The 13,246-nt window shown below is 36.2% G+C and overlaps 1 protein-coding gene across 4 annotated transcripts in view; it reads right to left on the bottom strand.

Moving 5' to 3' along the window:
- Positions 1 to 13,246, bottom strand: part of ARFGEF1 (ADP ribosylation factor guanine nucleotide exchange factor 1) — a 138,305-nt gene that overhangs the window by 60,624 nt on the left and 64,435 nt on the right. For all 4 annotated transcript variants that reach the window (XM_004274948.3, XM_033437551.2, XM_033437552.2 and 1 more), the window contains 2 exons: positions 12,588 to 12,698; positions 406 to 581 (listed from right to left, as the gene is read on the bottom strand). In XM_004274948.3, the coding sequence (XP_004274996.1) occupies positions 406 to 581; positions 12,588 to 12,698 (287 nt within the window). The remainder of the gene's footprint in view (positions 1 to 405; positions 582 to 12,587; positions 12,699 to 13,246) is intronic.

Below are 13,246 nucleotides of genomic sequence, written 5' to 3' on the forward strand. Positions count from 1 at the left end.
GTAGGAAGGATGAGGAAGACCCTATCACTACCAGAGTATGGATTTTATTGTACCCTGAGCAAAGGTAAGACGAAGTTCTCCAGATCTCCAGAAGCTCTTTCCCCTCCTAGTATACTAGAATTATCCTATAAATATGTGATAAGAATGTTCTTTTTAAATGTAATTTCAATGGGGGAGGAGGAAAGATGTGAACACATATGAGACACACCTTAGAGTTGGAAATATAGCTATCAATATTTTAAGGGAATAAACTGCTCTGGATTTATATCAATGGGAAAAAAAACACAACTTTTTATTTCCTCAAACTGAAATCAGCCAGCATTATCAACTGGATATATTCACCACAAGGTGTTGGTAGCAGCCTATCAATCTGTAAGATTAAGAGGATTTTTCCTCTATTTATACCTGAGTATCATTGGAAGAGACAGACAATCTGTCATCAGGTAAGGACGGTGTATATGCAACAGAAATTGGTGTTCCTGGAATTCCATTTGCTTGAATATTTTCAGTGTCACTACCATCCTCTATGGTTCCAATGTTGCCATCTGCACTTGCATTTATGGTAGCCCTTTCTCCCATATCTAAAACGGTAAGAAGAAAAAACATGCAAACATATTTAACTTAACTGAAGTGTACTGAAAAAGCATACACTATTTAAAATGAAACAGTGGCAGAAAAGCAATGTGAAGTAAGATGTATTGGCACCATTTAAAGGTTAGCATACTTACTAGTAAGTATGCATTTGGAATATATCCAAACATGATCCTTAAGTAGCTCTGGCAATGGAACACACTCAGCTGATGAAAGGCTAACAGAATGTGCTGAAACAGAAGCTTACTTTTAGTCTATATTAGCATTTACTAAACTGAGTCCTAATGAATGCTAATGCCTTAAGATATTAAAAGAAATTCTTCAAAAAAATCCCATTTTCAAATAAGTTTGGGAAATGATGGAAAATAGGTATCTTTATCACAGCCTTTAATTTGCTAATACGCACTGAGTTCTCCAAAGGGGATATACAATACACGGTGTTTCCAAAATTTATTTTACCATGAGATCCCAACCCCCTTTTTAGAATACCTACTAATACCTCTAATAACATATATTCTTTGGAACACAACTATGGAAATAATGGCTGTGAATATTCTTCAGTATGTCACTCTGAGTAATCTTACTTGTGATTAATATACACAGAAATAAATGACTTCTAGTAGGACAAACATAGACAATGCAAACAATACCAAGTCTCAGAACTACTCTAGGTGTAATGTATGTTACTTTAAAAAAGAAAACTTCATAGCAGCATTATTTACAGTAGGCAAGATATGGAAACAATCTAAATGTCAATAGACAGATGAATGGATAAAGAAGATGTGATTGATATACACATATAAAAACACGATGGAATAAAAAATGAAATTTGAAGCAACATGGATGGACCTAGAGATTATCATACTAAATGAAGTAAGTCAGAAAGAGAAAGAAAAATACCACATGATATCACTTGTATGTGGAATCTAAAACATGACACAAATGAACTTATCTACGAAACAGAAACAGACTCACAGACATAGAGAACAAACTATGGTTGTCAAGGAGATGGGGGAATGGGGGAGGAAGAGATTGGGAGTTTGGGATTAGCAGATGCGAACTATTATACATATAGAATGGATAAACAACAAGGTACTACTGTAAAGCACAGGGAACTATATTCAATATCCTGTAATAAACCATAATGGAAAAGAATATGAACTAAAGAAGGAAAAAGGAACACATACATGTCTGTGGCCATAACTCAGTAGCTATCTGGCAGGAAACTGCTCCTCTCATGCTGCCAAGTAAAAGAAATTACAGGCTAGCATGAGAGAAATACAATGTACTAGAAGGAGCACAGATTTTGGAATATGAAAGACCCCCGCTGTTTTAATCATGTCTCTACCACTTAACTGGAGAAGTTATTTCACCTTCTTCATAAGCAACACAGATAATAATGTCTATAAGGAATCACCAAAACACACACACATGCACAGTACATAAAGAACACAATTGGTTCTCAATAAGGGGTAGTAGCTATTATTAATCTTGCTGATAACTGGTAACATGTGCCCAATTTTTTAACTGATTTGAGTAATGAAAGGAGTGTACCTGGTAATACGCTAATGTCTGACACACTAAATACTATTACAGCTTTCTATACATATGTAAAGAATGCTTATATGTATGTAAAGAACTCTCTGGAAGAAGTCACAAAAATTTAATAATGATTATCAGAAACTGATGATTGTTCCCCAAAGCACTTACTCCCAACCTTTTTCTCTGTACTCAATTACATCTCTTTCCACTGCCCCTCCTCCACCTTCCCTTAATAAACAACTTCTGCCTTCTACTTAAGCTACGCAGATAATTTAACATAGGCTTCCTTACTCTTCCTCACCCACTATAAAATTCCTTAACACCAACAATCATCTTTATCTTCCCTCTCATTTCAGGGAAAAAATATTCCTTCACATTTCTAAGATGAATCATTCATTCACCCTCAAATCTACCTCTTCTTGCCTTAGGTAGTATCCTTCTCCCCTGGATACTTTCTTGAAACATTACATTTTCAATTTGTGCACATGACTGGATCTTCCCCAATACTCAACCAACACACTCACATCTTTTCACTATAAAGACATAACTTTCCTGCAACTCCTACCACACATCAGCTACTGTCCATTTTTCTTTTCTAAATCAAATTTCTAAAGAAATAATTAATATTCATTGATAATACTTTCCTTCTTAGGAAATTTCTGAAACGAATTGAAAACATTCTCTTATTTTATTTTCAGGCTTTGAAGCCAGACATCTTTGGGTTGGAGTCTTTACCACTTCTTACAGGTTAGCTTAATCTCTCAGTGCCTCAATTTCCTCATTTGTAAAAAAGGGAATCATAACAGTACCTAAACATCCCAGAGTTTGGGGAGGATTGAGTAAACACAAGTAAAGCACTTAAAATCATTGGGGATACAAAGAAAGTACTTAACAGTTAGATATTATTATTCTCTATGTTTTTTCCCTCTAATTCTCCCTCTAATTGTCCCCTAAACATAAGTGCAGACTTCTGTTCACAAGGTGGTGAGCTGAGCCCACTAATTTACCTTCTTCTTTCACAAATCCCACTGAAACTACAAGGGAAAAAATATAAACAAGAGAAATAGCCTTTAGTAGCACTGGAAAACTAAGGAGGGTATAATCAATATAATCAATAGACCAAAATCTTGAAGGAATTTCTAAAAATTAAGATAAGTTCATGGGAATTCCCTGGCGGTCCAGTGGTTAGGACTCGGTGCTTTCACTGCCATGGCCTGGGTTCAATCCCTGGTTGGAGAACTAAGATCCCATAAGCCACGCAGCATGAACAACAACAACAACAACAACAACAACAGGTTCGGATGGAGGAAGAAGGGAAAAGCCAATAATGTTCAGATGCCTGTGACTGAACACATGCAAAGGACAGAGCTACCTGAGAAGTGGCTGAATTGTACCATGTGGGTTCCAATATACTCCAAAGCCTAGACAGAATGCCAAGGGCTATGGGGTAGGAGGGAAGAGAGCTTGGGAAACCAGGCCAACGTCTACCAACAGAGCTGTCAGCAGCCACGATCATCTAGAATGTATCTGAGTGCAGCCTGTTAATTAAAGTGGAGGATTTGCTTGGTAGGTGTCTTAACCTAAGAAGTAGGGTAGGAGGGGAGAGAGCAGCGTCCCAGCTAAGGGAGAAGAGACAGTGCTGCAATAAACACTGAGCAAGCTAGTACAGCAGTGAAATCTCAGGTTCTAGGCTTCCACTCTAACCACCTGTTTCTACTTAACTAATGCTAAATAAAGCCCTAACTGAATGAAGGCAGCCTAAGATTTCCTGGCAAAGGCTGGGAGAATGGGAACAAACCAAGTTTGAAGAATGCTCCCCCCACTCCTGACCCCGAGGCTAGAATATATAAAACGTTGAAACAGCATTTATCCCAAGCTTCACATGGCTTCAGTGTGTGCTTACAACACAGCCCAAGGATCACCAGGATCCCCGTCTGCTCAAGGGAGGCATCTGCTTCTTTTAGTTAAGTTCTCAGCTGGGAAATAAGGTCTGCCTTTGGACGGCAGTCACCTGGCAGACTCTGGAGAGGAAAGCCTCATGAGAAACGGAAAAGCAGTGCACAGAATTACTGAGAAAGCTCTTTATATACTGATCAAATCTGGTCTTTCTATTCTTTAAACAGACAGAAATGTAAAGTCTACGCTCAAAAGTAAGGACAAAGGTCAGCAATCTGAGCAAATGGTTTCCCGGTGAAACATTTTACAGCTGGAACAATTTTAATTGGTACTCCCAGAGATGTGTGAAAGAATACTGCGTCAATAAATAGGAGCAGGGGCTTCCCTGGTGGCGCAGTGGGTGAGAGTCCGCCTGCCGATGCAGGGGACACAGGTTCGTGCCCCGGTCCAGGAGGATCCCACGTGCCACAGAGAGGCTGGGCCCATGAGCCATGGCCGATGGGCCTGTGCGTCCGGAGCCTGTGCTCTGCAACAGGAGAGGCCACAACAGTGAGAGGCCCATGTATCACAAAAAAAAAAAAAAAAAAAAGCGCTATGAAAAAAGGGAGCTCAAGAAAAAATAGGGGTTCTTGGAGACAAAAACAAAATTACTGAAAGAAAAAACATACACTGGGAAAAGCAGTAGAATGGACATTAATGAATAAAGTATTGGAAAGCCCCTTGTAACATTTTCTCTGAATGCAGAATCATAAGACAAAATGATGGAAATTAGGAAAGACTGTCAGAGCAATAAAGGATATGATGAAAAATACTCAACAACTGTAGTGTGTGATGTGGAAGGGAAGAATGGAAAGAAAGAGGAGAATTAATAGCTAAAAACATAATAGAAAAATCACTAGAATGATGAAAAGTTATGAAAAGAATTCAACAGCTAGTCCTGATTTAAAAAACAAAAGTAAAATCACACCCAGGCACACACACAAAAAGATAAAAAGTATCTTTTAATAAACTAGAAATACAGAAAACTTACTGAACTTGATAAAGAGTATCCTCCAAAACACAAAAGCAATCATCAAACTTACGGGTGAAATATAGCAATAATGTTAAAAACAAATGAGGATTCTTGCCACCATTAACCCTACTCAACATTTTCTTGAGGTTCAAACTAATGTTATATAACAAAACTGAGAGACCAAAAATGAAGCGTAAATATTATAAAGGAAGAAACAAAGATAAAATATCATTACTCACCTAAAAAACCCAAGATAACCAAATGAAAAACATTTAGAAACAATTACTAAATAAACTTACTTTTTGAACTGAATGAACTGGTTCTAAACTTTGTGTATACATTTAATGAAATGTATAAAAAACTGATGGGGAGGGACTTGCACTATAAAGATCAACATATACAATAAAGTTAAAATATTTTAAACAATTCAACACTGGATAAGAATAAACAGCTCAATGTGACTGTACAGAAAACTCCAACAGAACCATTTTGGATAAAAGTGGGATTTCAAATTAATTAGGAAAGGAAGTATTATTCGAGGTTATAACTAGCTATCTAATCTCATACCAAACAGAAAAATAAATTTCAGATGAATTAAAAATTTAAATTAAAAAAATGAAAAGTATTAGAAAAACATGGTAGAATATTTTTATAATCTTAGGGTGGTAAAATCCATTCTAAGCAAGACAAAAACAAAATCACAAAGAAAAAGGCTTTATTTGTTTAATTTTTTAGGTATGGTCAAATATCTGCTGAGAAGAGTAACAACAGAAGCAAAGGGAAACAAAACAAAACAAAGACTGGGGAAAAAATATTTATAATACAATGAACAAAGGCTAATTTCTTAAGATGAAGAAATCTTGAATTAAGGAACAAAAACCCATCAAGAGGGAGGGGATATGGAGATATATGTATACATACAGCTGATTCACTTTGTTGTACAGCAGAAACAACACTGTAAAGCAATTATACTCCAATAAAGATGAAATACAAAAAAAGAACAAAAACCAAAAAAACTGAATGGAAAAATGGGCAAAAGATAGGAATAGGCAATTCAGAAAAGTATAAATAGCCCATAGACACTCAGCTGCACCACATGAAATTGCCAGTATTTGACCTACAAAAATAATGACTGCTTCCTATGTTTTTCCCATGCAAATAATCAAAGAAACATAAATTAAAACAATAAGATATAGTCCATCTATTAAAGTGATGTTAAACAAAGCACTGTATATAAATTTTAAATGTTCATACATCTTGGTCAAGTATTCCTTACCCTAAAGAAAAGTGCAAAATGATATCTATAATATGAATGCTCCATGAGAGCCATGCAAAGCAAAAACTAGTAAATAACCTAAATGCTAGTATTAATAGGAGATTATTTAAATAAATTATGGACCACCAATATAATTAAGTACAATATGACATGAAAGGAAAACTATAATTTAGTATGTGACAACAGCAGATTATAAAGCAGTAAGTACAGTATGTTCCCATTTATATTCAAATATATGAATACAGACATGCATGAAAAATGTTATTAAAAAAACTTTTTAAAGAGCAAAAAACATATCAAGGTCAGAAGACTTGGGCAAATAAGGAACTGAGAGAAAATATTTGTAAAATGTATCACAGAATCCTAATATAAAAGGATTCTCTGAAATTATAAGGGAAAAAGGATAAAAACCTGACAGAATGAACAAAAGACATGAATAATGACTCCCTAAAAAAGATATACAATGGCCCTCAAACACAACAAGATATTTAATTTCACTCGTGGAGAAATGCAAATTAAAACCAAAGTAAGATACAATTCTCACCTGTCAGGCTGGCAAAAATTCAAAACCTTAAACTCCACTGGGAACTTGGAGAAAAAGGCACTCTTGTATGTTGCAAGTAAGAGTGCAAAACAATACAACACTTATGAAGAGAAATTCAGCAAAAGCTAACATACCTTCACATTCATTTACCACTTGACCTAGTAATATTACCTCTTTGAATTTGCCCAGAGGATCAATCTCCACAAATATGAATACAGATATACATGGTTATTCACTGCAGCTTTATTTGTAATAGCAAAATACTGGAAACAACCAAAGTTCCTGTCAGCAGAGGACTGGCTGAATAAACATATTCCCACATAATAGAGTATTATGCAGACAGCCAAAAGAAAAAAGATTAAGAGAAATCTCTATCAACTGAAATAGAGGGATTTCTAGTATATATCAGGTGAAAAAAGGGGAAGACACAGAAGATATACAGTGTTCTATCAAAAAGAAAGAGAAATAATCATAAGTATTTGCTTACTTCTCTGGGGAAACACACACACACACACACACACACACACACAATAAACCTGGGGCCCCCCAACACTGCCCCCCACAACACCCCAGGCCACATGGCACGAGGTGAGTGGTGGGTGAGCGAGCGAAGCTTCATCTGTATTTACAGCCGCTCCCCATCGCTCGCGTTACTGCCTGAGCTCTGCCTCCTGTCAGATCAGCGGCAGCATTAGATTCTCATAGGAGCGCGAACCCTACCGTGAACTGCGCATGTGAGGGATCTAGGTTGCAAGCTCCTTATGAGAATCTAATGCCTGATGATCTGACATGGAGCTGAGGCAGTGATGCTAGCACTGGGGAGCGGCTACAAATAGATTATCATTAGCAGAGAGGTTTGACTGCACAGAGACCATAATGAATTAATTGCTTACAAACTCATATCAAAACCCTATCAGCGAGTGGCAAGTGAGAACAAGCTCAGGGCTCCCACTGATTCTGCAATATGGCGAGCTGTATAATTATTTCATTATATATTACAACGTAATAATAATAGAAATAGGACTTCCCTAGTGGTGCAGTGGTTGCGAATCCGCCTGCCAATGCAAGGGACACAGGTTCGAGCCCTGGTCCGGAAGATCCCACATGCCGCGGAGCAACTAAGCCCGTGTACCACAACTACTGAGCCCGTGTGCCACACCTACTGAAGCCTGAGCACCTAGAGCCTGTGCTCTGCAACAAGAGAAGCCACCACAATGAGAAGCCCACGCACCGCAATGAAGAGTAGCCCCGCTCGCCTCAACTACAGAAAGCCCGCGTGCAGCCAACGAAGACCCAATACAGCAATCAATCAATAAAATAATAATAATAGATATAAAGTGAGCAATAAATGTAATGCGCTTGAATCATCCGAAACCATCCCCCTGTCCCGGTCCGTGGAAAAATTGTCTTCTACGAAACCAGTCCCAAAAAGGTTAGGAACTGCTGTTATAAACTACAAGCTTATGAAAGTCGTTACCTATAAGGCAGGTCAGCAAGGGGAGAAATGGAAGGAAGAGTTCTCTGAGTAAGTATTTTATGTAATTTTTACTTTGAATCATGTAAATGTTCTTCAATTTAAAAAGTTAAATCAATAAAAATAGTTAATACAAGTAACTTCTGAATACAGTACTCTCTTCATCCTTAGTAAAATATATTCTAAGGACACATAATGATTGCAAAGAAATCTGAACTTTAATTAATCAGCTTGTTCTTGGTAATGGGACACTGTTTCTGCAAATTTAGGTTTTCACTGTGGAAAAAGAAACACAAGAATGAAATGCAGGAAGATGAAGGGAAACCTTGTGGTGCTGGATGTGAATTGGAACTAATAAGATTATCTTGTGATTGTATATCTCCTGTTTCTGTCCACTGGAAAAGACTAAAAGTAATAACACCCCAGTAGCAATGAGCATACCTAGTACCTAGGCCTTGGTCTCTAAATACAATTGCCCAGTAAAAAGAATAAGGACTCCTAAAGAACTTGTTGATTCCAGGGCTGGGACAAGGGAAAGCTGAAGGTGAACCTAGAACATCTTACTGTTCCAGAAAACAAGGAAATGCTCAAAGACAATGAAATCACATCAAAAGGACATAGGGGCTGGCTTGAAGGGATTCCCACTGGCCAGATTAGGAACAAAAAATGATGACAGTAAAGGATTATAACACACTGAATAAAGGGAGGTGCTCTTCTCCATATAAAAATGTTGATTAATATTAGAATTACAAAATCACTACATTGCAATCCATATAATATCTAAGGATCATCAAGGGATTTTAAAACCAGTAAGTGAATTGATCTTGATATGATCTCAAAGTATCACTCACAGATTACTTATTAATTATAAAGGGGAAAATGTTCCCTTACAATGAAGAGAGCTGGTGGTCATCTTTAACCAGGTGATCAAACATTATCACCAACAGGGGGTAACTTAATTATGCACCAATTTATATGATGTAATAAGAAATACCAACATTACCTATGCAGTATTTTTGCCAAATATGTTTACTCTAAATCAAAATAAGGAAACCATCAGATCAATTCAAACTGTGCAACATTCTGCAAGACAATATTACACTCTTAAAAATAAATGTTATGAAAGATGGAAAAAAAGGCAAGAGGACTTGTTCTCAACTAATGAGACCAAAGAGACATAATCAAATGCAGCAAGTGTACCTAGAATGGGTCCTGGACTAAAAAAAGAAAAAAAAGGATATAAGAAACACATTTGGGGACAACTAGGAACACTTTAAAGTGTATTTATATTAGATATTCTTAAAAGAGTGTTACTTTTCTTAGGTGTGAAAATGGAATTGTGGTTATGTATGAGAATGCCCTTATTCTTAGAAGATATATGCTGAGTTATTTTAGGGGTAAAGCGTCATGTTGTATATAGCCAACTTTCAAATGGTTCAGCAAAAACAAAACACACACACGGGTCTACTTAAAGACAAGTAAAACAAATGTAGCAAAACTGTTAATAATTAGTGATCTAGAAAAGGACCTACAGTTTTAACTGTACTGTTCCTTGAACTATTCTCTAGGTTTGAAAGCTTTCTAAGTAAAAAGCAGAAAAATGAAAGAACTTTCACTTCACACTCTGTATTCATATGTATTAGAAACTGGCAAAGGACCAGACAGTAGCCATTTTAGGCTTTGCTGGCCATATGATCTTTGTTGCCACTACTCAACTTTACTTTTGTAGTGCAAAGGCAGCCACTATAAGCAATACATAAACAAATAAGCATGGCTGTGTTCCAATAAAACTTTATTTACAAAAATAGGTAGTGGGCCAAATTTGGTTCATGGAACATTATTTTCCAACCCCTAATATACATTATAAAATTTTAAGAGAATGTGTGGATACCTAATACTTTCTTTCTTCCCTTATTATAAGTTTATGGTTTTTTGAAAAATTCATATTCCTCAAGACCATGCTCTCTTCTTTAGCCTCTACACTTTCCCATTTGGTAATCTACTTCAAGTACTAATTTTAACAGAATGACTCCCACCTATAACACCTGCCTTGATTATCTCTTAGGCCAGAGTTCTATATTTCCATTATATATTTCATAAACATTTCCACATGAATGGCACACCTGAAGGTCAAATGCAATGTCAAAATAAAAATTAGTACCTTTTTTCCCACGCCAACGTCTACTCCAATAATTCTACCAATAGTACTACCACCCACTTACCCATTTAGGCTCAAAAACTGGAAGACTGCCTGTGCAGAAAAGAGCTAACATAGCATGCCTGAGACTGCCTATCCTTAGAAAGGCCTGCTTGCAAGGTTGGCTCTTGGCTGGAACCTTGGAATTTACACTTTGGGAGGATTCTCACTCTTCCCAGAACCAATAAAAGTGGCTCACTGTGCCTCAATAGTTTGTACAAATAATGTGGTTTATGCTGGAACACCAGCTTTCCCTCTGGGAATCTGGAATTTTGGTACATGCAGATAGAGAGTGCCTATACCACAGGCTCCCCCAAAAAACCTGGGGCACTCAGTCCCTAAGGAGCTGCCCTGCTAGACAACACTTCATAATTCAATGCTTGAGGAAATTAAGAGTTTCCCATGTAACTTCACTGGGAGAGGAATCCTGGAATTGTCCACCTGATTTCCTCCAGACTTTGCCCCATATGCCTTTTCCCTTTGATGATTTTGCCTTGTACCTTGACTCACCACATCACAGTGGTGAGTGTAACTATATGATGAGTCCTTCTAGTGAATCACCAAATCTTGAGGTAATCTTTGGGACTTTTGACACAGTTTTTATTCTCTCTTTCACCTAGATTTCAATCAGTTGCAAACTCTTCTTGATTCAACTTCCATTATCTCACTTCTCATTCACTTTTTCCTCTCTATTTCCACTGTTACTGTCCTATTTAGGTTTAGATTACTGCACTGGTCTTTCACTGGACTTCATATTTCCCTACTTAGCTTCTTAAACATTATTCTGATTACTTCATTTCTTAGTTCTAAAATCTTCAATGGTAACTTATTCTCTCTTAGAACGAAGTTCAAAATCCTAAAGCTGGAATTTATAACCATCCATTGGTTGGCTCCAAACTACTTCCTCAAACTTATTTTCTACCATATGACACCACATACTCTACACTTCAGCTAAAGCACCACCTGCCAATTCCCAAATCATTCTCTCTAGACTTTAGCTAACAGTTTCCCATACATCAAACACCACTCCCTATACCTGCGTGAGTATCTATACAGTCTAAGTTCAAGTGTCACCTCCTACATGAAGCCCTCCTGGATAATTTTAGCTAGAAATACCCATTCTTTTTTTCGAATTTTAATAGGATTTTAGCTATTTCTTTCTAATGACACTTATCTTACATTCCTATACTCCAGAACCCCTTTCCTCCAGAGCATGGTCTATTTCAGATAAACGTTTGTGTCTCCTTACAGTGCCATACAATTTTATGTGCTTCCTAAGTATTCGTTGAATGAAAAGATGAATGAAAAATTAAGAATGCAATCAGATGAATACTTGCTTCTAGTGTTGTACTAAAGAAGGAAATATATTCTTAGAAATGACATTATAAATGGAAATTAGGCATGGCTGAAATAGTACTATTCTCATTCAAGAGCCACACTGTACATTTAATCGTATTTCTAGAAGTACATGTAGCAAGGTACTATGCTTAGTCCTGTGCAAGATACCATGAATTAAATAAGCTTCAGTGGATTGGTCTCAAATCTAATCCTATCTATAATAATACTGTTCACAAGAAGTGTGAATGAAACTCCTATCAAACTTTAAAAAATTTTTATAATACAATCCATATGATAGGACCTGCCCCTGTATCAGCTATGACTTGGGTCATGATAATAAAGGTATAAGAAATCACGATTTTTCCAAAGATACAAAATACTAAAAACCAAATCAATTTAAACATTTTCTAGTTTATAAAGTTTAACACATTTAGGAGGAAGGAAAATATACCCTTGCCCTTCTCCCAGCAAACATAAAAACAAAAATGAAATGGTAATCAACCTTTTTTTTAATGGGGTGGGGAACAGTGGGTTTTTATAAACAGATTATAACTGAAACTGGAGAAAAAGGAAGTACTCATCTATAATCAAAGAGATTTAAATATTTTTTCTACACACAATTTTTGCCTTTTCTGTTTTGCACATTATAAAATAGTCCCCACAGTCACATGAAATAACATAAGACAGAATAAACTGATTTCAAGTCAAATATGCTACCTCCAACGATGACGTTCACCATTTCTTCTACAATGCTCTGCACAATGTCTCGTGGCTTTTCCTCACAGTCATGGTTTTCTCCATCGTATAATACATCATTTTTAGATAATGCTTTAAAAAAGAAAAATTCAAGAAAACAGTATTTTAGTTTTTTGGAAACTTTTACTAAACATTTATAATGAAAAAAATCTAAGAAATTAAGAATAAAAGAAAAAAACAGATATATGAAACTAGAAGCAATTACATGTTAAATCTTCAAAACTTTTAACCAAACCATATTTTAAAATGTTTTATCATTAAGTCAGTTTCAACAATGATTCGTTTGACAAGCTATTAAATGACTATTCAACTTAAATGAGTTTTCTAGATTATTCCTTTAAGAAGCAAAACTTTTAAAAGTTCTGAATGAAACATTTCTAACATGTCCCACACTGATCAAATAATATTAAACGTAATTAAAGCTTGTTTGGATTAATTAGGCTCACCAGTAATAACAAGCTCATCATTGTGCTCTAATATAATGAGGTCCTTGAAGAACCAGAGACTGGGCTATCTGAGCTCTTCCTTACTATTTTTTCCCCAACATACTCCACATATCCAATGTAAAACTAAATTTAGTAAGTAAAAAAGAATTCATCTCCCAATTTAACATTAATCAA

The sequence above is a fragment of the Orcinus orca genome, chromosome 17, assembly GCF_937001465.1.
Source record: "Orcinus orca chromosome 17, mOrcOrc1.1, whole genome shotgun sequence".
In the NCBI taxonomy this organism is placed as follows: domain Eukaryota; kingdom Metazoa; phylum Chordata; class Mammalia; order Artiodactyla; family Delphinidae; genus Orcinus; species Orcinus orca.